At 43.3% G+C, this 25,159-nt stretch overlaps 1 protein-coding gene across 2 annotated transcripts in view; it reads right to left on the bottom strand.

Moving 5' to 3' along the window:
• TBC1D2B (TBC1 domain family member 2B) overlaps nucleotides 1-25,159 on the bottom strand; it is an 81,429-nt gene that overhangs the window by 41,233 nt on the left and 15,037 nt on the right. For both annotated transcript variants that reach the window (XM_075006870.1, XM_075006868.1), the window contains exons 2-5: nucleotides 24,298-24,451; nucleotides 9,970-10,135; nucleotides 2,610-2,773; nucleotides 839-1,065 (exon numbers count right to left, since the gene is read on the bottom strand). In XM_075006870.1, the coding sequence (XP_074862971.1) occupies nucleotides 839-1,065; nucleotides 2,610-2,773; nucleotides 9,970-10,135; nucleotides 24,298-24,451 (711 nt within the window). The remainder of the gene's footprint in view (nucleotides 1-838; nucleotides 1,066-2,609; nucleotides 2,774-9,969; nucleotides 10,136-24,297; nucleotides 24,452-25,159) is intronic.

Genomic DNA, 25,159 nt, shown 5'->3' with positions numbered 1-25,159 from the left:
GTATGTAAGTACCTACGTAGCGTGTGGATCAAAAGTTAAAGCTGCTGGTCTAAGCCTTGCATGATGCTTTATCAACCCTGTTGATGATACAAACTGAATCCAAATTAGGCATTAAAATCTTGGTTCTCTCAAATGCAATTAGGAAAGAGATGTATCTCAGACATCAAGGCTACATCTACACTACAGAGATCTTTTAAAAGAAGCCACTCCAGAAGATCTCTTCCGAAAGAGTCCATCCATACACACAAAAGCAGATCAAAAGAGTGATCTGCTATTTCCAATGCGTGTCCACACAGCCCCCTGTTCTTTCAAAAGAACAGGGGCTGCGGAGCATTTACAAATGTTTTCTTTTGAAAGAAGCTTTTGAAAGGGGGAGCTCTTCCTGAAATGGGAAAGTAAGCATGATTTCAAAAGGAGCGCCAAATTCTTTCGATTCACTTTTGAAAGAACGCTTTGTGTGTGTAGGGGCTCCACAGGATCTTTTGAAACAATCTTTCAAAAGAACTTGCTAGTATAGATGCAGCCCAGGAGTCCTTTTGAGGAGAATAAAAGAGAAAGGTGGTGAATTATCTAATATTTGCAGACACAATTTGGAAAGCTAGTTTCAATGGGTAAAAAAGGGACAATATAAAAGCTAGAAGAGCAATTACTGAACTACATGCAAACCAAATGACTTTTCTGTCTCTTGGTACTCTTTTGAGATTTTTCAAATGCAGAGGTGTATTTGGCTTCAGTTTTTGTTATCAGATAATAAACTATCAATGAAATGAAATAGTTAGGGGATGGATTTACTCTCAGCATTATCAGATCTGTCCAAAGATGTTCTTGTTTGAATTACCTTTTGGCTTGATAAATCTTTCTTTAGCCCTTCTAGCTCTTCTTGTTGACTTTGAAACTTCAGTTGCATTTCAGAACCTAGTTTGCTGAAATTGCCAGAATGCCATTCAACTGGAGATGAGTCACTGCTATTCCGATTTTTGTTTGAACCAATCATCTCTTTTAATGGGCGTTTGGCTTTGTATGGAATACGGCCAAAATCAAACGGAAAGGCTGAACTAGTCACTCCTGTAAAAAACACAAATGTATTCTAGTTCACATCTTTTAATAAATAGGTTTCAGTGCATACAATAGCTCTTTATAGAATAATGTCTGCCCTTGTTATTAAAATAAGATTTTACTGAAGCTAAAAGAAACCAAACATATCATTGTTGAGTATGACTCATTTTCCAAGTTGCTTCCTTTTACGTCTTTGACATCTGACAGATCACGAATGAGAGACTGAAGAAATAATACATTTTCTGAATTAAACAGAGTTTTATACACTCACTACAAAAATGAAACAAAAAAGCAATCCTGTAGCATCTTAAACATTAACATTATTTATTAGGTGATGAGCTTTCATGGGATAGGCCTTAAAATCAGAGCCAAATATGCAGCCACAAATGTACAGCATCATTTACATTACAAGTGACTGTGAAGGTCTTCCTGAACAGAGCAGACTGCAAGGATGAGTGCCTTTGTTTAGACAGAAGGATGCTCTCTACTACATTAACTACTGCTTCATGGCAACCATAAAGTGCTAAAGAGTTTTGCAAATTTTCATGAGGGATGCTCCAAAAATTTATGACTATAAAGAATTAATGAAAACACAGCTGTATTTCCCACATTTTATCCCACTCCCTCCTCAAGTAGCAACAACCAGGATGCTGTTTCTCCACTTTGAAAGAAGTGCGACACCTCTGGAGTCTGAAGTCAGTGGCAACCATGAGCAGCTAGCTCTAGATACGATTATAATAAAATATCCTGACTCTTCTTCCATCTTGTAGCCCTGTATTTAAACAACAAAACAAAGATACATACACCCAGGAAGTCAAATACAGTAAGCCCTCAAGATACGCACCACTTGATTGTGTATGTCTCAGGTTAACGCAACTGCTGCCCTTGACAGAAAACAGCTCCTGTCAGGGGCAGCAGCTGCAAATCAGATTGTCACCCTGACTGGAGCAGTTTCCTCATCTCCAGAGTGGTAGAGAGCTGGGAACCAGGTGGCAGCCTGGTTCCCCTCCACTTGCAGAGCTGGGAAACTGAGCAGGGAAGCAGCCCTGGTTAGTTTCCCAGCTCTGCAAGCAGACAGGAGCTGGGAGCCAGGCTGCCGCCTGATTCCCAGCTCCCCACCACTTGTAGGACCTGGAAAACTGACCAGCTGGTTAGCTTCCTGGGTCCTGCAAGTGGCAAGCTGCGGGGAGATGGAACTGGGCTGCCCTTTGGTTCCTGGCTTTCTGACAATTTGGGAGTGGTCAGTTTCCTGGCTCCTGCAAGCCCAGGGGAGCTGGGAACCAGGCTGCAGCCTGGGTCCCATCTCACCCTCAACCTGCACGAAAATTTGAGTTATGCGGGGGTTGCAGGAACACATCCCTAGTGTATCTCAAGTGTTTACTGTATAGAAGATCTCTCACATACCTTTGCAACATACACCGTAATATGCAGTAATACAGACAAACCATTCACAAACATTTGGTTTGCAAAGAAATGACTCAATTGTTGTTATAGTTCCTGAAGAGACAGTTAATAGTGTGTGGTATATGAATAGAAAGAGACTCTTCTGGTACCTTTGTTTCCTTCTGATGTGTGCTTTCGTCTTTCTTCCAGTGCCATTGACTCCTCTATGTCCTTTGGGGTTGGATCTAACATCTCCCACTCTTCATTGGTATAAAACACACTCTTACGATTTTCACTGTTTCCTTTCCCATATCTTAAGGAAGACACTGAATTTCTGTGGAATTAAAAAAAAAAAAAAGAAATGATGCCATTCTCTCTCTTTTTTCGTGTGTTTGTATAATTTTTAAAAGTACTTTTTGAGCTGAATCAACATGCACAACTTATGGAAATCACGCAAACATACTCTTTCAAAACACATCAATAAATAGTCTTTGTTAAAACAGAACTTACAATTAACAAAACCAATGCTAAACAAACTGCAAACAAAATTAAAAAAAAAAACAAAAACAACCCCAAGTAGTCATGTTCTTTAATACCTACTATCAGCGTTAAGCACTGATCATAACCTATTCAAGAGTGGCTGGGCTGCAGTAGAAAGTATTGTGAGCCAAATGACCAAAATATAGGAGACCCCACTGGATATGTTATCATCCAGGTGTTTTGGCAATTAAACATTTGTTTTCATTTTTTCTTGGGGAATGGGGGTCTTGTTTTTGTTGTATTTATTAAAATAGTTCTTTATTTTAAATTTAAAGGTAAACGACTATGTGTTAAGCAACAGGGAATGTAAAGGTCAAAAACCGCTGTGTATTATTGTATCACATACTGAACTAACATAAAACTTGGGGTCATGCAAAAGCTAAATGTATTGCAGTTACACAGATGTTGACGAAAGACTCTCTGATTGGCAGCATTTTAATGATCTATTTGCAAAGGACTTGCAAAGGCAATCTTTGGGGTCCAATCTGACAGTTCTCTAGGAAATCCAACCGATTTTTGATATGATTTTATGCGGTAGCAGCAAAGTAATCACAGAGGCCTAAGCCAACAATACATATCAATATACCTGTCCAGTTCAGATCCAGATTTCAACATTGCATGTCAAGGCTCCTTTAAATGTAACATCGTTGTATTTAAGGCTCACTTCACTTGTCAAATAAAAATATATTTAATCTCCAGTCTTTAAGAACAGAGGTCTCACATTCACCCTTTCCTGAGAGCTGCTTGCCTCCAGTTTAAGGAAAAGTAGTTGACTTACCATGTGTATTTCACCACAAAGATGCCTCACTATGGAGGCTCTTTGCTGACTTGACCCAATGGTTCCTAAAGTGTTACAGGAAATTTGCCACCTGGGCTAAATGATCAAATACATTACACATAGCACAATGCCCATAATTACAAATAATCTGGTTCAATTAAGCAGTCTAATATGGATTGTTTTGATAGAGTTTTTTAAACCACAATGCAATCACTCACAAAAAGGATCATCTGATTTGCAAATTTGGCTTGCATTTGATTATCATGGTGCCCAAAGAGTTCTAAAGCAGTAATCACTACAGTTACTATTATAGTGAACTAGCCACATTATTCTGAAAATATTTTTATTGTCAAGCCAGCCAGACACACTCAACTGGCCAAATAGTGGCTAGTGAGATTGATACCACAAGATACTAATACATATTCAATAATCTTTTTCCAGCTATTCTGTATATGTAGGACTACACAATCCACATGGGACAACAAGCCTGATTTTTTTAAGTCACTGGTTCAGATCAAGCTCCAGTCCTTGGGGACATCTACAAGCTGTATGGGAATTAATACGGCATCTCCAAGAAGATCCGGGTGAAAAAGAATCCAGACCACAAAACTCAGTGACATCTCTCTAGGAATTCTCAGTATAGAAGCAAAGGACTGAGCTATCTTCTTTCCACAAAAGGCAACCTTTCCACCGCCCAGGCCTTTCTTCTACTGGGGCTGGAGGATTTCAGGTTCAAAGGGCTTCAGAACTCTAACTTTCCTTTAGAAAGAGTATGAGGTAAGGAAAGCAATAAGCAAAGTGTACTCGAAAATGTTTTTCAAATATTCCCCGTGAGGGTAAGTATCATCATAGTTGGTATTCAGTTTCTAAACGCACCAGGACTTTTTTGCTCATTCCTTGAGGGATTAAAATTAAGTACACTCGTCCCTGGTTAAATGAGTACTTTACTTACGAGTACTCGCTAAAATAAGGAGCACATATGCCTACCTTGGTTCACTAGATGCGTGAACTGCTCCCGCTAATAGGAGCCTTACCCCCATCCCCATGGCCACAACCAGCTGTAGCCTGACCTCTCCTCCCCGACACCAGCCCTGCACACCCAAACCGCTACAGCCTGAACCCCCCGCTGGCACCACACCCTCAAACCACTGCAACCTGACCCCCCTGCTGGCCCCACACACCGAACCCACCACACACCTCCATAGCCTGACCCCGCCCCCCACCGGCTCTGCAGCCCCAACCCACCGCATCCTAACCTCCCTGTCAGCCCCACACACTGAACCCACTGCAGCCTGACCCACCCCGCTGGCTCCATGGCCCCAACCAGCCACAGCCTGACCCCCTCGCCAGCCCCACACATCCAACCTGCTGCAGCCTTAACCCCCTCCACCCCCACCTGCCCCATGGACCCAAGCTGCCACCAGGTTTTAAATCTCCCTTCCACTCATGTCCCCAAACTGCCGCCAGCCTTTAACTCTCTCCAAAACCCCACCCCGCTGCCAAAAGCCAAGGTTCACTTACCTTTCAAAAGCAGCACCACATACTGCCATTCCTTTGCAGAGTTAGGAGCACTAGGAACCAATCAGAGACTTTAACGTGTATTTAATGGTAATTTAGTGTCCCTCTTACAAGTTTTTGCCTCCGAGCAGAAAGTTGGAGACCAAATGTGCTCGTATAGTGAGGGATGAGTGTATGTACTACTGCACTACAAATTAAGAGTAAAGAGCAGCTGTCTGAATTCATTCATAATATGTAGTTAAATTTAACACAGAATTCCATCCCCCCCCCCCCGTGCACACACCTCTATTACTGAAATTTATGAAAAGCAATACAGTGCCACTGGAGTTTAGGTTTACAAAGCTACAACAGCAAACCAAGGTAATTTATTTTCTTTTAAATAATATTTTAAACTATATATAATTACACAAAATATGTGCAAGTCCAAAAAGGAGCTACTGGCTCATTATATATATAAAAAAACCTTATCCTGTTATGAAATCCCAGCCATTGATTATGTAACTCAGGGTTCATTACAGTACATTCTTTCAAAAAAGCAGGACTCTACCAAAAATAAAAAAAAGGGAGGCTGCAGGAACTGTTAGCATAAGAAGGAAAGACTATTTAGCTTTGAATGTTCATTTCTTCCAATCAGTTTTTGCTCAGAGCACATGCAGATATTACCACAACCCCTTACTGTCAGGCAGATGTTAACCATATGTTTAAGCTCTACCCAAAGAACAACTACAATTGTGCTGCATAGCTGAAGAAGTGAGGAGGTCTTCTATTTAAGACACGGATCTAGAGGCCTAGAGGACACAGCAAGTATGGGTTCCCAGCACTGCCACAGACTTCCTTTGAAATGTTAGAAAAAAATCCCTTGATCTCTGTGCCTCAGTTCACCTTCTGTACTACGGGATTAGCAATAATTCCATACCTAATAGGGTACTACAAGAAGTAATTAATAAAGCAATCTTTATGCAAGGCACACATACAACAGTTTGGAAACCACAATATGGCCAACACAAATAAATAAAACATTATCATAATTTTGATATTACCCTTCCCATTCCTCAACTACATTAGGTCCACATTTTAAATATTTCTAGATTTCCTCTCAAATCAATATTTTGCTTAGCACTCATTAACGATTATAGTACAGTTTGAACCTCTCTTGCCTGGCACCCTTGTGACCTGACCAGTGCCGAATGGGAGAATCTGCCAGACCAGACCATAGGAGGTCATGATTCTCTAGCGCATCACTAATGCTTCCACTGCTTACTGGGCTCTTAGAAGACATTTAGGGTTAATTATAGCTAAATAACAGCAAAGAACACCAAGAGCCAGGAATGATAGCTATAAACAAACGTTATGTGATCACGGGAAAGTTGGCCACACCCATGATGTGATTGTCCAGCTAACTAAAATCATTCTGGATTACAGATGTTGCCAGACAAGAGTGTGTTGGATTGGGGGGTTCAACCTGCACAGAAAAAAACTCAATTCTGATCAGATTCAGAAACCGATTTTATCTGTATTTTACATTTATGGTTATAAAGACCAGCAATGCCCACCCCCCTTTGCATCAGTTACCGAGCCGGGAGCTTACTGGCAGCCAGATCCTCAGGGCTGGAGCTGGAGCTGGGGAAAGCTCAGCAGCCCCAAACCCACGGACCCAGCCAGGGCTGGAGAGAGCTCCAGGGCCAGGCACCAGGCCAGGGGAAGCCCGGTAGCCCTGGGACTGGGAGCCAGTTGGGGCACAGAGCTCCACTGGCCACTCCAGCCCCAGGGATGTAGTCAGGACTGGGGGAACCCCAGCAGCCACAAGGACCTAGCCAGGGCCAGGGGAAGCTCAGCAGCCGTGGGGCTGGGAGCCAGCAGGGGCATGGAGTTCCACAAGCAGCCCTGGGGCCAGAAGCCATCAGCTCCAGTCCCAGGGACACAGGGGAACCTTGGCAGCCCTGGAGCCAGGAGACAGCTGGGGCACAGAGGGAGACAGCTGGGGCGCAGAGCTGTCAGCAGCTCCAGCACCAGGGATGCAGTTGGGGCTGGGGGAACCCTGACAGCCCCAGCCCCGGGAACCCAGCCAGGGAAAGGGGAATCCTGGCACCCCTGGGGCCAGGAGCTGACCAGAGCACAGAGTTCCACCAGCAGCTCCAGCCCCGAGGGCCCAGTCTTTTATAATAGCATAGACCTTACTTACTACCTCTTAAGCATCTGACACCATAAGCCCTCTACAAGCAGAAATCCCTTAGAGCTAAATAGTCTAGAAAAGAGGTTGATGCATTGGAGAGGATGCAGCAGAGGGCAACCAAAATAATTAGCGAGCTGGAGCACACGGACCTAGGCAGAGAGGCTGAGGGATTTGGGTTTATCTAGTTTGAAGAACAGAAGAGAGAGAGGTGATTTGATAGGAGCCCTCAACTTCCTGAAATGGGGTTGTAAGTAAAATGGAGAGAGGCTGTTCTCAGAAGTGACAGATAGCAGAACTAGGAACAATGGTATCAAGTTACAGTGTGGGAAATCCAGGTTGGATATTAGGGAAATCTATTTTCTGAGGAGGGTGACGACACAATGGAACGTGTTACCTAGAGAGGAGGCAGAATCTCCATCCCTTGAGGTTTTTCAGTCCTGTCTTGACAAAAGTCCTGGCTGGGATAATTTAGTTAGGGTTGATCCTGCTTTGCCCAGGGGGCTGGACTCAATGACCTCCTGAGGTCTCTTCCATCTCTAGTATTTTATTATTCTAATTATAATTCTATGTTAAAAGAACATTAAGATTGCAAACTCCAACATTCAGAAGTCAGGAAGTTTAAATAGGGTTGCCTGTGTAGCTTTAATTTGGGCTCCTCGTGTATAAGCACTATGATACTTTGCTTATACAGTAAACCTTCAATTTCAAAGGCCCCCCCTAAATAAATGCCGGTGACTCACCAAAGCCACCAGAGCCACCACCACCACTGTAGCTGCTGGGGCTGCTGCTGCAGTGGCCCTGGAGCCGCTGGAGACAGAGAAGCCTCCAGAGCCATCAGAGTGGTTTTGGACAGAGCACTCCCTCATGCATCTTGTAAGATGCTTCCAGTCCTGCAGATTTGAATTTCATGGACTGTCAGCAGTAATGGACACCTTCCCCCCATTAATATGTTAAATTGAGGGTTTACTGTACAACTGAATACTACTTTTTCCACAGGATGCCACCTTTTTCAGTGCACTGAATTGGCAGTGCTCAGTTAATAAGCAGTTAAACAATATTTTCTTCTATCCTCATTATTCAAAGTGTGGGCCTATGGCTCATTTACTGAGCACTATTAAAACCCAACTCTGAAAACAGAATTATTAATTTCCTCATGGGCTTTTCCGTAGTGCTCATCTCTAGGGTATGAATAATTCAGAAACAATTACTTCATCTTCATAAAACCTGTGAGGTAATGGGAGCTTATCCTCTTTTTACACAGGGGAACTGAGACACTGACTTTAAGGTTAAGAGTAATCGCTGACTTTGGACATCCAACTTCAGATGGATGGGACTGGATTTTAGAGCACTTTAAAGCACAGCTCCCAGTGGCTGCTGATGTAAGTTCTCAGCATTTCTGTCTATCAGACACTAGGATGTGTGTGGGCACCCAGAAAAATGAATACACAATAGTGACCACCTCTGAAAAGTTAAAGTGAGATACAGGAGCTCCCTGGCACAAGCAGCGATAGAACCCAGTTTTTCGGGGTAGTACTCAATTGCTTTAACTATGAGACCCTTCCTTCCTCTTCCTGCAGCTTCTTCCCACACGACGCTCCTTCTGATTTCTGTACTTAACAGGTTTCATTTAAAAGTTTCCTTATTTAACTAATATACTGGTTAAAAAATTATACTCAAGGACATTATACTCAGGACAGCAGCCATTGCATCATGCACTATTCTAACTTCATGGGAAAAGGATCAGGTAACCTCTGAAGAGTAGCAGAAGGTCACTAGACAGATTATATGTATTGTTCAAAAGAACCTAGAGTAGAAGAAGAGCCAGTCAGTCAGTCACCGTATGACTGTTCTTGAAAACAATTGCTCTCAAAAGAGTGAACTTGAGTAAATTTGCCTTAAAATTTTCCATTCTGTGCTTTTAAACAAATGTTTATTTTAAGGAAGTGGTTGCCACAACTTGATTGGTGTTGGTCTGAACTTCTTGTACTTAACCTATAGTACAGACCTTTTTATAAAAAACTTGGGAAAAAAAAACCCAAGCAATTAAGACTATTTAGAGAGCTTTTTATCCCCAAGCTGCTTTTTTAAATATTAACTAGTGAATCAGCATATTGCCACTGAAATAAGCAATTACTATTTTCATTTTTACAGAGAAGGGATAAGTAGCTGAGTGGTTAAGTATTTAACCTGCCCAACATATCAGAGAGAGCCTGGTTCTTTGTCCTGTGCTCAGACCAGAAAGCTATTACTCATTGTCTGACAGATTGTTCATTTTCATCAGATGTGTTAATAACACTACCAACACTGTTATGTTAGTAATCCTAATATGTATAACTACACAGTCTATGTTAAGGGATATTGTGGCAAAGGAATGACCACTTTTTCCAATTTCTTGCTTAATTTTTACATTGTGTTCCTCTGCCGTTCACTGACCCCATAATCGCCGTATGAGAGCAACTTGCAGTATCAGTGGCCATTTGATAGGGACAAGTACAATTCTCATGCGGAGAAAAGAACTCACTTGATCTCAGTACTCCATTGTTTCAGGGAGAAATTGATGGCACTTTGCTGGACTGGTACTGGCTGACAAGCTGCTTGTTCTCCTACCCATTCTGTAGGAGCAGTCTCCACAGCTAGGACGTTTCTAGCTTTTTCTGCTGAGACATTTGGATTCAGGGTGCTCAGATCTGAGAAAGGAAAAAAGTATTTGAATATTATTATTACTATTACTATTATTAAATTGCACAAGACTCCCTGTCAAATGACATTCTTAAAAAGGTATATTTGAACCAAAGAGTAACAGAACTTTGTCTTTATCCTCAGTATACGCTGATGCCATAGCATTCATATTTTTGTGCATTAGCTAATAAAACCTCTTATACACATGACTAATAATATGGATTGCAAATGCCTAAGCAGAATGTACAATGGGTGTGAAAGGTGTTGACACTTTCAGCAGAAATCTGATAGCACTCTGCGCAGCAATTATTGTCACCCCAGTGCAGTTTAAAAAGAAAACTCGGTCTCTGTTGATGTTACCAATGAGCAGGCTTATACATATCCTGCTTTGAAGTCTCACAGAAAATAAACTAGACAGATCACTCTGGTTCTGAAATGTTTAAAGTGAAAGTAGGAAATACATTTTAAAAATATCTGTTAGTTCTTCAGAGTTCTGCATCCTACCTAAGAAATCACAAAGGTAGCTGGTACTTAAACCTGTGAAATATGAGGTGAAATCCTGAATAGGCAACAATGAGTTTGTTGCTCTCGTTTTATATCCTGTGCTGCTAAGGTCTTGCAAAAAAGTTCCCACAGAGTCAAATAGCCTTACCAAGTCCTAAATTCTGTTGGACCATCACTGAATGAAGGCCAGCCTCTAGTTAAAGGATCTAGCCTGGTCTTCCATGTGCACACAATACCTTTAGATGCACCTTTCAAGCAGTAAGATTAGTATGTTTTTGTATATACCTTTTTTTTATAAATTACCTGTATACAAGCAAGCATCGACATCTGCGTGCACATCTGAATGTACAGTTTTCAAAGTTTCACAAGCACAACAGGACATAATATTCTGAAAAAATTAAGCCTATAGCTATGTATTGAAGAATGCAAGTTGTACAGTTCAGGAAAAAAATCTAGCATATGAGTATACAGTTTTCATATAAAATATTTTGCTTAGGCAAAACCATTCCTCCATACACTTCAGTCGTCCCACTACTTCTCAGTGAGGACTATTTTCCAGCAAAGACTCAATTGTCAGCTGCTTTTGCTGTAGCCCCATTAAAACAACAACAAAAAATTACAAAAGCATTTTTACAATGACAAGGGTGAAATTTTGTCACCCCTTCCTAAATCAAATAGCTTTGGATTGGTTTAAAAAAAAAAACCCCATAATTTCTTGACAAAATTCATTTTCTGGAAGAGAGAAAGTATGGAAAATTACAGCACAATAGGCAAGTTCTTCAAAAAATGATAGGTGTTCTGCAAAACAAGATAAGTGACAGCAACATACATTTTCATCAAAGTGTTCATCCCCTCTCCTGCTATAAATTTTTGTCCAAAACAATCTTCCAGTTTGGCACAACCCACAGACTCCCTGCTCCTGAGCACTGAAATAGTAAGCATGTTTCAGATCAATAGTATGCACTGGCAGAAACTGTGGCAGGCATATGCCTCAGATCCTGTCACTAGGTAGTGCTCTCAGGACCTCACTTTCAAGAGTAAACTCAGCTGGTTACCCACATTAACAACTGTAATCAAGAAAATCTTCATGACTGATGGATAGCAAATGGGACATGGGAATTTGGAACTTCTAGAAACACTATGGTAGCTGAATTTACCCATTCAAGATTTTTATTACTTAGCAAAGAGGTTCATGACAAAGCAGGTACTACATGTAAGTCGGAGGAGTAAACAATCATGAAATATTTTTAAGACAAATATTGAAAAGCTGCCCGTGACACTAAAAAGCTAAGAGAAAATGAAGATTACTCACCAGTGCAGTAACTGAGGATCTTTGAGATGAGTGTCCCATGAGTGCTCCACTACGGGTGCTGATGCTTTTCTGCACCTTCATATGCAAATTCCAGCAGCAGTGTCCTCCTGGGTCACATGCCCAAGCACCCAGGGCTCATCTTGTTTCCCCCCACACCTTTGTTTAAGGAGCTGCATGCAGGACTGACAGCCCTCAGGTCTTTTCCTATCATGCAGCCACTGAACAATGAAGTAGAGGGCAGGAAGACGGGTAGTGCAGCACCCACAGAAACACTCATCTCGAAGAGCCTCAGTTACTACACAGGTGAGTAATCTTCACTACTTCCTGGAGAGGTGCCCTGGTGGATGCTTCGCCCCAGACAACTTAGCAGCAGTGTTCACTAAGCTGGGAAGTCCTTTGGAATTGGTGGGATGGCTGCTGAGAATACTGCTGTGCCCAGGGATGCATCCGCCTGAGACATCTGGGTGATGGCATAGTGCTGGGATGTCCACATTATTACTTTACACGTCAGTCAAGAGCACATTGTGCAGAATGCTACTGAGGCAAGGTGGTTTGAAATGCATGCACAGGTATGCAATTTTTGTAAGAACACTGACTTAATTAATGTGAAAAGTATTTCAAACCTCAGGGAGAAACTTATAGTGGGTTCTCCAGGTAACTTTGTCATTGAAAAGTAGGGTGAATGGTTGGGGTGGTCCTGCCATAAGTGATCCTAGCTCTCCAACATGTCAGGAGGAAGTGATTGCCATGTGGAATGAGACTTTTATAATTTTTTGGGTTACGGCTTGAAGGGCTATATTCAGGTTCCAAGGAAGTGTAAGGGGTGAGACATCAGGATAGAGTATGGCGATACACTTTAAGCAGTGTTTGGTAACAGGGTGAGTAAACACAATCATAGAATCATAGAACACTAGGGCTGGAAGGGACCTCGAGAGGCCATCGAGTCCGGCCCCCTGCCCCAATGGCAGGACCAAGTACTATCTAAACCATCCCTGACAGACATCTATCTAACCTGTTCTTAAATATCTCCAGCGATGGAGATTCCACAACGTCCCTTGGCAATTTATTCCACTGTTTGACCACCCTGACAGTTAGGAACTTTTTCCTAATGTCCAACCTAAACCTCCCTTGCTGCAGTTTAAGCCTGTTGCCTCTTGTTCTATCCTCAGAGGCCAAGAAGAACAAGTTCTCTCCTTCCTCATGACACCCTTTTAGATACCTGAAAACCGCTATCATGTCTCCCCTCAATCTTCTCTTTTCCAAACTAAACAAGCCCAATTCTTTCAACCTTTTTCATAGGTCACATTCTCTAGACCTTTAATCATTCTTGTCGCTCTTTTCTGGACCCTCTCTAGTTTCTCCACATCTTTTTTGAACTGCGGTGCCCAGAACTGGACACAATACTCCAGCTGAGGCCTAACCAGCACAGAGTAGAGTGGAAGAATGTTAGCTTATTTTGCCATACAATGCAGTGATAGCAGCTAGACTTACCTGATGGAGGTGAGGGAAAGACTGGCTTTTCTAACTTGAGGAAATAGTCCAGGACAAGGAGAAGTGGTGCCATTCTGGGATCTAGGTGCTTGCAGCGAACCAATGCATTAAACCTGTTCAATTTTTTGTGCGTAAGTGGTATGGGTAGATGATTTTCTGCTTTGTAGTAGGACATTCTGGGCTTGAGTGGAATCTGCTAATTCAGTGTCCAAGAGCAAGAGAAGAGCCATGGCTTGACCTGAAGCATCTTGACGTTCGGTGTCATATTTGGCCCTAATGTTGTACTAGCAACTTCTCAACAGGGAAAGAGGGATAATATGATGGCAGGACAGATGAACAGCCAAAGAAGGTAAGGGTACCAACTTTGTCCAGGCCACGAAGTGACTATAAAGATTCCTGTTGCTTTGTTGAGCCAGATTTTGCGTACCGCCTTGTGTAGCAGTGGAGTACGCAAAAGGCATTGGCCTGGTATAGGTAGCAGATGAGAGGAGAGCTTTGCTTACTGAGTGTTTGCCTAGACTTGCTCTGGAACAAAAATGCTATGCATTACTTGTACCAGGTCATGGCAAAGAAGTCTGTGGTTGGGTAACGCCATTGGTTGAACAGGGCCTTGTTCATTGTTCAGTTCCCACCACTGAAGCTCTGCTGAAGAGGAGATTCCTTTCTTCCTTTCTTCAATACAGCTAACTAAGATACTATCCTAACAACAGAAGGTCTGAGGAAAGTGCTGACAGTGCAACTGCTGCACTCCATCTCCATTCAGGTATGGCAGAAAGGGAACTGAGAGCTCCAGGTCCCACCTGCAGCTCTTTAAACACGTGGGCAGGAGGGGCATGAGATGAGCCCTTCATGAGTGCATATGTGCGATCCAGAGGGACAAAAATCTCCATGCAGAGGTGCAGGGATGCGCCAACACTTGGAGTGGAGTACCACTAGGTATATATCTCAAGGAACAACGAACTAGTTATTGTAACCAGGAGATGAAGTGTTTTCAATTTTACTTGCACTTACTTTCCAAAATCAGGGAAAGTGAAGGTAACCCAGAGATTCACTTCGTTGTTAGGATGCTGTCCAGGAGCAGCCCAGGTAAGTGAGCATGATTCTGGCATCTCAGCTCCCCCTCTTCCCTCTGCTCCACTCTCCTGTACCCCTGCCTCAGGTCAGAACCCAAACCCTCTGTACCCCCACTTGTACTCCCATACCACCTCCAAGACCCTTCACACTATCCCCTGCTCCAGATCAAACACTCCTCCTAAACCCTGCACCCCTTTCCTGCTCCAGATCAGTGCCATCCAAGACCTGCAGCAGGCCACAACCCCCTCCTTTACCCCCAACTCTCTTCCAGAGGCCACATCTCTTCCTGCACCCCAATCTCTTACTCTGAGCTCCCGTCTCAACTCAGCCTTCATCCCAAACCCTGTAACTCCTCCATTAATATTATAGAATAGTGCAGCCCTTGACAATTTAACAAATTCTTAGAGTAGCTCCCCCACCAAAAATTATTGACCACCTCTACCTTTAGAGCGTGGAACAGCAAGACAACCTAAAGCAGTCTTCCGAAGCTTCAGGTGTATAACCAAATTTTAGATTTACAGCTAGTCAAATAGATAACACAAGTTTTGTTGTACTGACTGCATGGAACTCTTTTTCCAGTTACTGAAATTTGTTTCCTAATACTTCATGTAATGTCCCCATATTTTCTTCCTTAATGTGTGTGATCTTCTTCCCCAAAATCTCTGCCTTTGTGCAGTTTCAGTTCCCAGAATGAACTTCCATAAGCTTGTGGCATTTCTACAAACACCATCACAATTCAGAGCAGAAAACTTCAATGCTACTACAAAATTTCTTGTACAAAACTTTACTAGCCAAGACAAATTATGCAGTTATGCTTTGTGACAGCAGAACAAGTCTGCATCTGAGTTACTGCAGACACTTGTTGATGAGGCCTACAAGACAATCTGAACAGAATACTTATGTGGGGCAGAAATAATTGCACAGCCCAATACACAATACAGCTAAACAGCTTCAGTACAAAGTATAGATTTTCTACATTGTGTACCAGTCTTAAGCAAAATTTGCAACTAAAGCCTTTTATATAAGACTTCTGATCATACTGAAGGAAAGAAAAACCAACATAAAAACTACTCCAACATTTTTCCTCCATTAAATTTTGGAGAATTAGGCTGCCTAGCTCAGTGAATAAAGCATAATTTATGAACTCTTTGAGCAACTTGAAATGGTATTGTATAGGTTCCTAGAAAAAAAGTAATTGATCTCAATCCCAACACTCAAAACTGGGATTACAGAACACATCTTCCAGTCTCATGCAAAACAAAAATGCACGGTCATAGGTCCAATAGAGAACATAAGAAGGATCATGAACAAAACCTGACATCAAGCCTCTACAACACTAGAGATAACTCACCTGAGTGGACAAGCTGAGTATCTTTTTGGCGGCATTAGGCCATTTACAATCACGAGTGAAAATTTCACAGGTTAACTGTACAAATACATTGTGTAAAATAAAAGTTAGTTTTCATCATGCTGTATATGCCTATATTGAGAGTACACTGTTTCTGACCAGCTTCCTGTCAGAAAAACATCTGCTACTAATTACAATGTAAGATTGCATAGAGAGGAAATTAAGCTGTCCTTTTCTGCATACAAATACTGTGATGTCAGTCTGATGACCTCAAAAATTATTTGAGCTGCTGCTTCAGCATGTTTTTCCAGAATTCACTCAGGGTATTTCTGCACTGCAATCACGGCTGCCCTGTGCCAGCTAACTGGTGCTCATGGGGCTAAGGGCTGTTTAAAGGCAGCATAGACATTCTGGTTGGAGTTTGGATTCTGAAAGTGTCTAGGACCTTTCCCGGATCCCAGGCTTGGGATGGAACATGGGCTAATACTGCACTTAAACAAGTCCTTAGCCTAAGCTCAGCAAGCCAGAGTCAGCTGACACACAGAAGCTTCAGGTTGCTAATTGCAAAGTAAGACATGCACAGTTTTCTGCTTTCTGAAATATTGCATTTAATAAACACTGTCTGGATTCACAAAAAACAAGCAGTCCTGTAGTACATTAAAGACTAGCAAAAAAAAAAATCAAACCAAACCAAACTTATTATGTACCAGCATCAGCACTAGCAATGGGACACCAAGATGTGGCAAAATGGGGCACCCTCCACGTGCTCCACACATGAGACGCACCACTTGCTGGGACAAGCCCAGTGCGCTTCCACAGTGGTATCAGCGGCTCTGGTGAGTCGTTGCCAGTTGTGGAAGGAGGTGCTTTGGTTCTGTTGATCCTGAAATTTATGTTGGACACCACTGCTTTATAACACGTTAAACATGATCACAAGTTGCTTCTAAACAGCTACAATGGAACATTAAAAACACAAATATATCTACTTCAAAGCCTCTCTTCTTCCTTCTTCCTCCTCCTCCTTTCAGGAGTGTCCCTGGGGGTGCTCTCCTTAAGGTAAAGTGGAGTAGCAGCCTTTGGAGTAGTAGCCTTTTGCTGGAGGCGGGGCTTCTGCGTCATATTGTCATTAAAGCACAGAATGGATCAGCTGAATCTAGAGCCTACATTGCATACTGTATATGGCATATGTATATGGCATAGTGCTTGGTAAATGTATAGACAGATATCCAGGTAGCCACTTTAGATATGTTCTCCAGTGGGACATTAAAGAAAGCACATGATGCTACTTGTGTTCTTGTGGAGTGCATGCAAACAACACTTGGGGTTGGCAGCTTGTTCAGTTCACAGCAAAATTTTGTACATTGAAAGATTTATTTGGATAATCTTTGTTTGGACACCAGTTGCACCTTTGATCTGTCTGTAGCGGAGAAGAAGAGTCCTGGTGATCATCTGAAAGTCTTTGTCCTTCGCAGCTAGAAGGCAAACAGGGCTCTATGAATGTTGAGGGTACAAAGAAACATCTGTCTGGCATCTGAATGTGGTTCCAGGTAGAATACAGGTAAGTAAGATTTGTTGGTTGAGGTGGACAGGAGATAGGGCTTTTGGTAAGCATTTGGGATATGGCTTGAAGATTACTTGGTGCTTCTACTGCAAGACATGGGATGTGTAGTCCTAGGGGTGGGGGTTCAATGACCACCACTCCCATAAGATGGGTGGTGGTGGTTGGGGACTCCCTCCTAAGAGGGACTGAACCATCCATCTGCCAACCAGACCTGGAATCTCGTGAGGTGTGCTGTTTACCGGGAGCTGGGAAGAAGCGTCAAAGAATTTGGAGCTCAAGTGGTGTTCTTGCCCATCCTTCCTGTTGAAGAGAAAGGGCTCGGTAGGGACTGTTGAATTGAGGAAGTAAATGCAGGGTTACGCAGGTGGTGTCAGAGAGAGGGCTCTAGATTCTTTGATCATGGGATACTCTTCCAGGCACAAGGATTATTGGGAAGAAATGGGGTCCACCTAACCAAGAGAGGAAGGAGCGTTTTCACAAGTAGGCTTGCAAGCTTAGTGAGGAAAGCTTTAAACTAGGTTCACTGGGGGATGGTGACCAAAACCCTGAGGGGGAGAAAGGAACTTGAATGCCGGGAAGAAATACAAAGAGGAATGTACAATAAAAGTGGACCCCTGCTTCGAGTAGAGAGGGCGGGGAGATCGACTGGTTATCTAAGGTGTTTGTACACCAATGCCAGAAGCCTGGGTAACAAGCAGGAGGAATTAGAAGCCCTGGCCCAGTCCAAGAACTATGACTTGATTGGAATAACAGAGACTTGGTGGGATGACTCGCATGACTGGAGCACTGTCATGAAAGGGTTTAAACTATTCATGAAGAACAGACAAGGGAGAAAAGGAGGAGGAGTTGCACTGTAAGTAAGAGAGCACTGATTGCTTGGAACCCCAACACAGAGGGAGAAAAGCCTGTTGAGAATCTACGTGTCAAGCTTAGTGGTGTAGGCAGCACTGGAGATGTGGTGGTTGGTATCTTCTACAGGCCACCAAATCAGGATGATGAGGCTTTTTTTGGACAACTGAGAAGTTTCTGGATCGCAGGCTCTCGTCGTCATGGGGGATTTTAATTACCCTGACATCTGTTGGGAGACCAATACAGCCATACACAAGCAGTCCAGCAAGTTTCTGGAGAATGTTGGGGATCACTTCTTGGTACAGGTGCTGAAAGACCTGACTAGAAGTTGTGCGCAGCTCAACCTACTGCTTACAAATAGGGAGGAACTAATAGGGAAGGTAGAGGTGGCGGATAACCTGGGAAGTAGCGATCATGAGATGGTAGACTTCAGGATCCTGACCAAAGGAAGGGTAGACCAAAGAGAGCAGTAAATTACACACCTTGGACTTCAGAAAAGTAGACTAACTCCTTCAAGAACCTGATGGACAGAATCCCCTGGGATTTCCCTACCATCAAGGGAAAAGGAGTCCAGGAAAACTAGAGGTATTTTAAGGAAGCCCTATTGAAGGTGCAGAAAGAAACCGTCCTGATACGCAGCAAGAGAAGTAAATATGGTAGGACACCAGACTGGCTTAGTGGGGAAATCTTTGGAAAACTTAGGCACAAAAAGGGAGCTTACAAAAAGTGGAAACTTGGACAGATGTCCAGGGAGGGATATAAATGTATAGTTCAAGAATGTAGGGCAGTAATTAGGAAGGCAAAAGCGCAACTGGAACTGTGACTCGCAAGGAATGTGAAGGACAACAAGAAAAGTTTCTATAAGCATTTTAGCAAGACGACGGTGATCGGAGAGGACATGTGGCCCCGACTGGATGAGGGAGGTAACCCGGTGATAGATGACATAGGGAAAGCCGAAGTACTTAATGCTCTCTTTGCCACTGTCTTCAAGGAAGTCATTTTGAGGCATTTGGATGAGGGGAAAGTGATCAGGAATGGTGAGCATAGATTCATGAAGGGCAAGTCATGCCTGACCAATCTGATTAGTTTCTACAATGAGATAACTCGCTCTGTGGATGGGGGGGGGGGAAAATCAATGGATGTGATTTATCTTGACTTTAGCAAAGTTTCTGGTATGGTCTCCCACATTGTTCTTGTCAGCAAGTTAAAGGAATGTGGATTGGATAAATGGACAGTAAGATGGATAGAAAGCTGGCTTGAAGGTCAGGCCCAGTGGGTAGTGATCAACAGTCGGATGTCGGGATGGCGGTCGGTTTCTGGTGGAGTGCCCCAAGGTTCAGTTCTGGGTCCTGTTCTGTTCAACATATTTATCAATGACCTGGATGAGGGGTTGGATTGCACCCTCAGCAAGTTAGTGTATGACACAAGCTAGGGGGAGAGGTAGATATACTGGAGGGTAGGGATAGGGTCCAGAGTGACTTAAATTGGATGGCAAGAAATCTGATGGGGTTCAATAAGGACAAGTGCAGAGTCCTGTACTTGGGCCGGAAGAATCCTAAGCTTTGTTAAAGGCTGGGGTCCGACTGGCTCGGTAGTAGCTCTGCAGAAAACGACCTGGGAGTTGTAGTGGACGAGAAGCTAGACATGAGTGTGCCATTGTAGCCAAGAAGGCCAATGGTATATTAGGTTGCATCAAGAGGAGCACCGTCAGTAGATCCAGAGAAGTGATTATGCCTCTTTATTTGGCTTTGGTGAACCCACATCTGGAGTACTGTGTCCAGTTCTGGGCCCCCAATTATAGAAAGGATGTGGATACACTGCAGAAGGTCCAGCGGAGGGTGACCAAAATAATTAGGGGGCTGGAGCATCTGACTTATGAAGAAGGGTTGAGAGAATTGGGACCGTTTAACCTGCTGAAGAGAAGACTGAGGGGGGACTTGATAACAGCCTTCAACTTACTGAAGGGAGGTTGCAAAGAGGCTAGAGAGAGGCTGTTCACAGTGGCCATGGATGGCAGAACATGGAACAATGGTCTCAGGTTGCGGTTGGGAAGGTCCAGGTGAACATTAGGATAAACTTTTTCACTAGGCGGGTGGTGAAGCATTGGAATGGTCTACCCAGGGAAGTAGTTGAGTCTCCATCCCTGGAGGTGTTTAAGTCTCGCCTCGACAAAGCCCTGGATGGGCTGATCTGATGGGTTTGGTCCTGAATAGGGTAGGGGGCTGGACTTAATGGCTTTTTTAGGTTTCTTCCAGCTCTATTGTTCTGCAGTTTGATTTTTTCCAAAAATCATAGAATCATAGATCTGCCATGAGGGCCGCTAGCTTTCCTACCCTTCTGGCTGACATAAGAGCCTCAAGGAAGGACACCTTCATGGACAGGTGTAGTAGTGAACTTGTGGCTAGGCGTTCGAATGGCTTTCTTGTGAGTGTATACAGTGTCATATTTAGGTCCCACATTGGCATAGGCTGCTATATAGACGAGTAAATATGATTCAATCCTCTGATAAATCTTTTGATGACAGGATGAGCAAACACAAAACGTCCCTCTATTATGTGATGCGTGGCTGAAATTGCCGTTAAGGGCACCCTTAAGGATTTATTTGTGAGGCCCTGATGCTTAAGGTGTGGTATATAGTCAAGTAGTGATGGTAACTGTGCCGAGCATGCTGATATTACACAATTCACATACTGTCTGGAATCTATACCATTTTTGATTATATACCTTCCTGGTATTTGGCTTCTGGCTATTAGTGAGGATTGATTGCACCTCTTGAAAATTTTCATTCTGGAGTTGTTAACCCTGAAGGACTTCAACATGTGAGCGAAGTGTCATGACTCTGTCCTAAGTCAACAAGTGAGGAGTGTGTGTGTGATGCAGGGACAGAACTAGGGAGATCTGTTTCAGATATGGGTACCAGGCTTGTCTAGGCCATGCCACAGCTATAAGGATGACCTGACCTTGTCCTGCCTTATTTTGTATACCACTTTCTGGATAAAGGGAAACAGCAGAAAGGCATATAATAATGGAGCATCCCAAGTGAACCCCAGGGAGTTCTTCTCTAGGCCTGCTCTAGAGCAGTGTTTGGGATATATTGTGTTGTCATCTGTAGCAAAACAGATCTAGAGTCAGGTATCCCCCCCCACCAAGTTTCAAATATGGTATTTACTACCTGTGGATATAACTCCTATTCATGGCTATGGTGGAAATACCTGCTGAGCTTGTCAGCAATTGTTTTGTTTGCCTTGGAATTAGGTAGCCAAGTTGCATATTTTGTTTCCTATGCACCAGTCACAGGACAGCTGTGCACCAGACACAGATAGCTTCTGTACATAATTGGTATGAATGTGCTCCGCCTTGGTGATTTATGTAATGCATGGTGGCTGTATTGTCCTTGAATATTTTGACCAACTTGTTGCTGACCAGCAACAAGTGTTTGCACACCCTCCGCACCAATCTCAGTTTTAAGACACTGATGTGTAGGTTTGCCTCCCATGGGGACCAGCGTCCTTGCATTGTATATTGTCCTGTTTGGTCTCCACAGCACTGTAACAATGTACCTGTTGTGTTGTTAATGTCAGCATTTGTGCTCTAAAGGGAATACTCTGGCAGACATCGTGAGGGTGAATCCACCAATTTAGAGGTGGCTTGGCCCTCCATGGCATTCTCCACTTTTTGTGAATAGTGTCTGTGGGGTCTGTAGAGAGTATTTAGCCATGCCGTGAGGCCTCTCATAGGGAGTCTTGTGTAATTCACCATGAAGATGGTGGCTGCCATGTGGCCTAGGAGTTGTAAGCATTGTTTTGCTGTGACCTGAGGGCTTTGCTGGATGGTATTTCTGATTGTAGTGATGTTGTGATGTCTCTCCATTTAAAGTATCGCTGGGGTCTGGATGGTATCCAGGCGTGCCCCTATAAAGTCCAGTGTTTGGGTAGAAGTGAGATGAAACGAAGTTGACCTGGAATGCTAGGGATGTCAGAGTGTAACATGTACCCAACTATGTGCTTTGTCTCCTGGGCTGAGGATGCTACTATCAGGCAGTTGTCAAGGTAGGGAAACATGATTTTAGTTAGCTGGACCACCACCTATTACGGGTGTGGAAGTTTCTCATGGTTCCATAAAATTCGTTTCCTAACACCAGTGGTGGCTCTCAGTGTTATTTAGCTGTAATTTACCCCTAACTGCCCATTAAGCAGTGAAAGGGTTGGTAATGCTGCTAAACAATGCTGATATCCTGTGGTATGGCAGATTCTCTCATCCAGCACTAGTCAGGTGCTGAGGGTGCTTGATAGAGAGGTTCAACTTGTAGGATTTTGTCATTGGCAGAAAAAGATGTAGTTTTGCACCTCCTTCACAAAGCAATGGAAAGAGTGATTTCCATGTTCCTCAACAGGCAAGTCACAAATTTTTGATAAAAATCTGGGTGAAATTCTGCCACCTTACTTTGAACAATACCTTATGCTGTGAGTGGTCCCTCCAAGGGAGGTGGCATCAGCAGGTCTTCTATGACTAAAACACACATCAGTCCCCCCATCTATTCCCTTTATTTTACAATAGCGGTTGAACCTCTCTAATCTGGCACTGTCTTATTTGGCAATATCCACGGTGTGGCATGATTTTAGTTAGCCACATGTCCACTTATAATGGGTGTGGCCAAATATCCCATTAAGTCTCTTTATAGCCACAAGTCCTGGCTCTTACCATTCTGTGCTGTTATTTAGTTCTAACTTACCCCTAAACGTCTATTAGGAGCCCAGTAAGCAGTAGCAGTGCTGGTAATGCTGCTAGACAATACTGACCTCCCATAGTCCTGCAACACGGAGAGCCTTACAATGTTTTGCTGAAGTAGCTCCCACTGGCAATGCTTATAAATTGCCTTCCACAGCATACAAGCCAGAGACTGAGGATTTGCGGGCAACTGCAGTCCACCAGCAATGGTGAAAGTAAGCTGGTGAGCCCCAGGGTGGTGCACCAGTAAGAGAATGATGAGTTTGGGGCAAGTCTCTAGATGCTGCCAGTGTAGTGACAAAAATGGCTTGTATTGCTACACTCTGGACAGCATGGCCACAGTGCAGCCAGGCTCCAGTACCAGGGACGCTGTCTCTGGGCCAGCCCCAGTGCATGGGTGGCCAGGCAGTGCAGTCATCAGTGCCAGCCCTGGGGACTAGGGGGCCAGGCAACATAGTAACCACATTGAGACTCACAAGCCCTGCCACACCTCACCACTCCCTGCTCTGTTCCTTTCATGCCCCACAACCTGCTATCCCAACTCCTGCATCCCCCACATCCTCACTTCCTACACCTCTGGCTGTCAGCCAATACTTAGATTGCACTCTGGTGCTTACCACCCATGGTTATACTGCAGGGTGAACCCAAGATTTTTCCTCAGAAATACATGCTCTGTATTTCCCAGTCCTCCTCCGGCCATAGAATCATAGAATTCTAGGGCTAGAAGGGACCTCAGGAGATCATCTAGTTCAGTTCCCTGCCTAAAGCAGGATATACCCCATCTAAATCATCCCAGCCAGAACTATGTCAAGCCAGGACTTAAAACTCTCCAGGGATGGAGAATCCATCAACTCTCTTGGTAACTCTTTCCAGTTCTCTACCACCATCCTGGTGAAACAGTTTTTCCTAATATCCAACCTACACCTCTCCCTCTGTAACTTCAAACCATTGCTCCTTGTTCTGTCATCATTAAGAACAGTCTCTCTCCATCCTCTTTAAAGCTCCCTTTCCTAAAGGGAAGACTGATATCAAATCACCCCTCAGTCTTCTCTTCTTGCAAACTAAATAAGCCCAAATCTCTCAGTATCTCCTCAAAGGTCATGTGCTCCAGACCCCTAATAATTTTTGTTGCTCTCCGCTGAACCTTCTCCAATGTGTCCACATCCTTGCTACAGTGGGGAGCTCAGAACTGGAAACAATACTCCAGATGAAGCCTCACCAGAGCTGAGTAGAGGAGAACAACAACTTCTCTAGATCTGCTCAAAACGTTTCTCCATATACGTATCTCAAGCCCTGGACTTACCTGTATTGTCTTTGGCAACAAGACCTTTGGAAAAGTCACTGGGTGTAGGTGAAGTTCTGCTGTCCCTCTTTGTAACATCAAGGTTGTTACAATATTCCCATCTCTTCTGTTGAAGTTCCTGAAGCCAGTATGTCATGTCCTGACGATTAGCAGCCTACAAAAGAGACACAAGAGTACTGGAAAATATAAAGAAACTGATACCCATGCTTGAAAAGTATATAATTTAACTTGCATTGAAAGGGAAACAGGCTCTAAGTAGTGCTCTATACAGATTTGAAATATGTATCTGTATCCAACCTGCACACAGGCCCTGAAGATACAAAGTAGATAACTGCAGATTTGCAGGGCTCTGGTGCCAAGATGCCAATTACATTCCACTAAATAAGATAATCCAAAGATGGTTTTATTGTAATTTCTTATCTATATAACTTCACTAAAAAGCCAAAGCTACCTTTAAAACTAATCCTGCATTCCTAGTTTCTCCACCTTTGAATCTCCATCTCCCCAAACCTCAAGAAGCTGCTACCATGTTATGACATAGATCTGATGTGGTTGCTACCCTGACAACCTCCTGCACATTTTAAGGTATCACAAGATGCTATGAAGAAGTCTTTATATACATAAATAAAGACTGCAGGAAGAAAAGAAGTCTCCATACTTACCTAAAATAAGATTTTTGCTGACTGTATATCTGATATGCTGGGCTGAAAGTGGACAAACACATATACTGCTGCAGTGTATATTACATGTCAATATACTTAAGTAACTCTGCATTTAACCTTGTAGCTATGTTCCTGAAAAATGTGACTAAGTGAAACAATAGTAAACAAATCCAGTTTTATTCAGTTTTCCCATAAGAATT

This window comes from Carettochelys insculpta, chromosome 12 (assembly GCF_033958435.1).
Source record: "Carettochelys insculpta isolate YL-2023 chromosome 12, ASM3395843v1, whole genome shotgun sequence".
Taxonomy (NCBI): domain Eukaryota; kingdom Metazoa; phylum Chordata; order Testudines; family Carettochelyidae; genus Carettochelys; species Carettochelys insculpta.
Note: the sequence above shows the minus strand (reverse complement) of the source record. Positions and strands in the feature narration are given on the sequence as shown.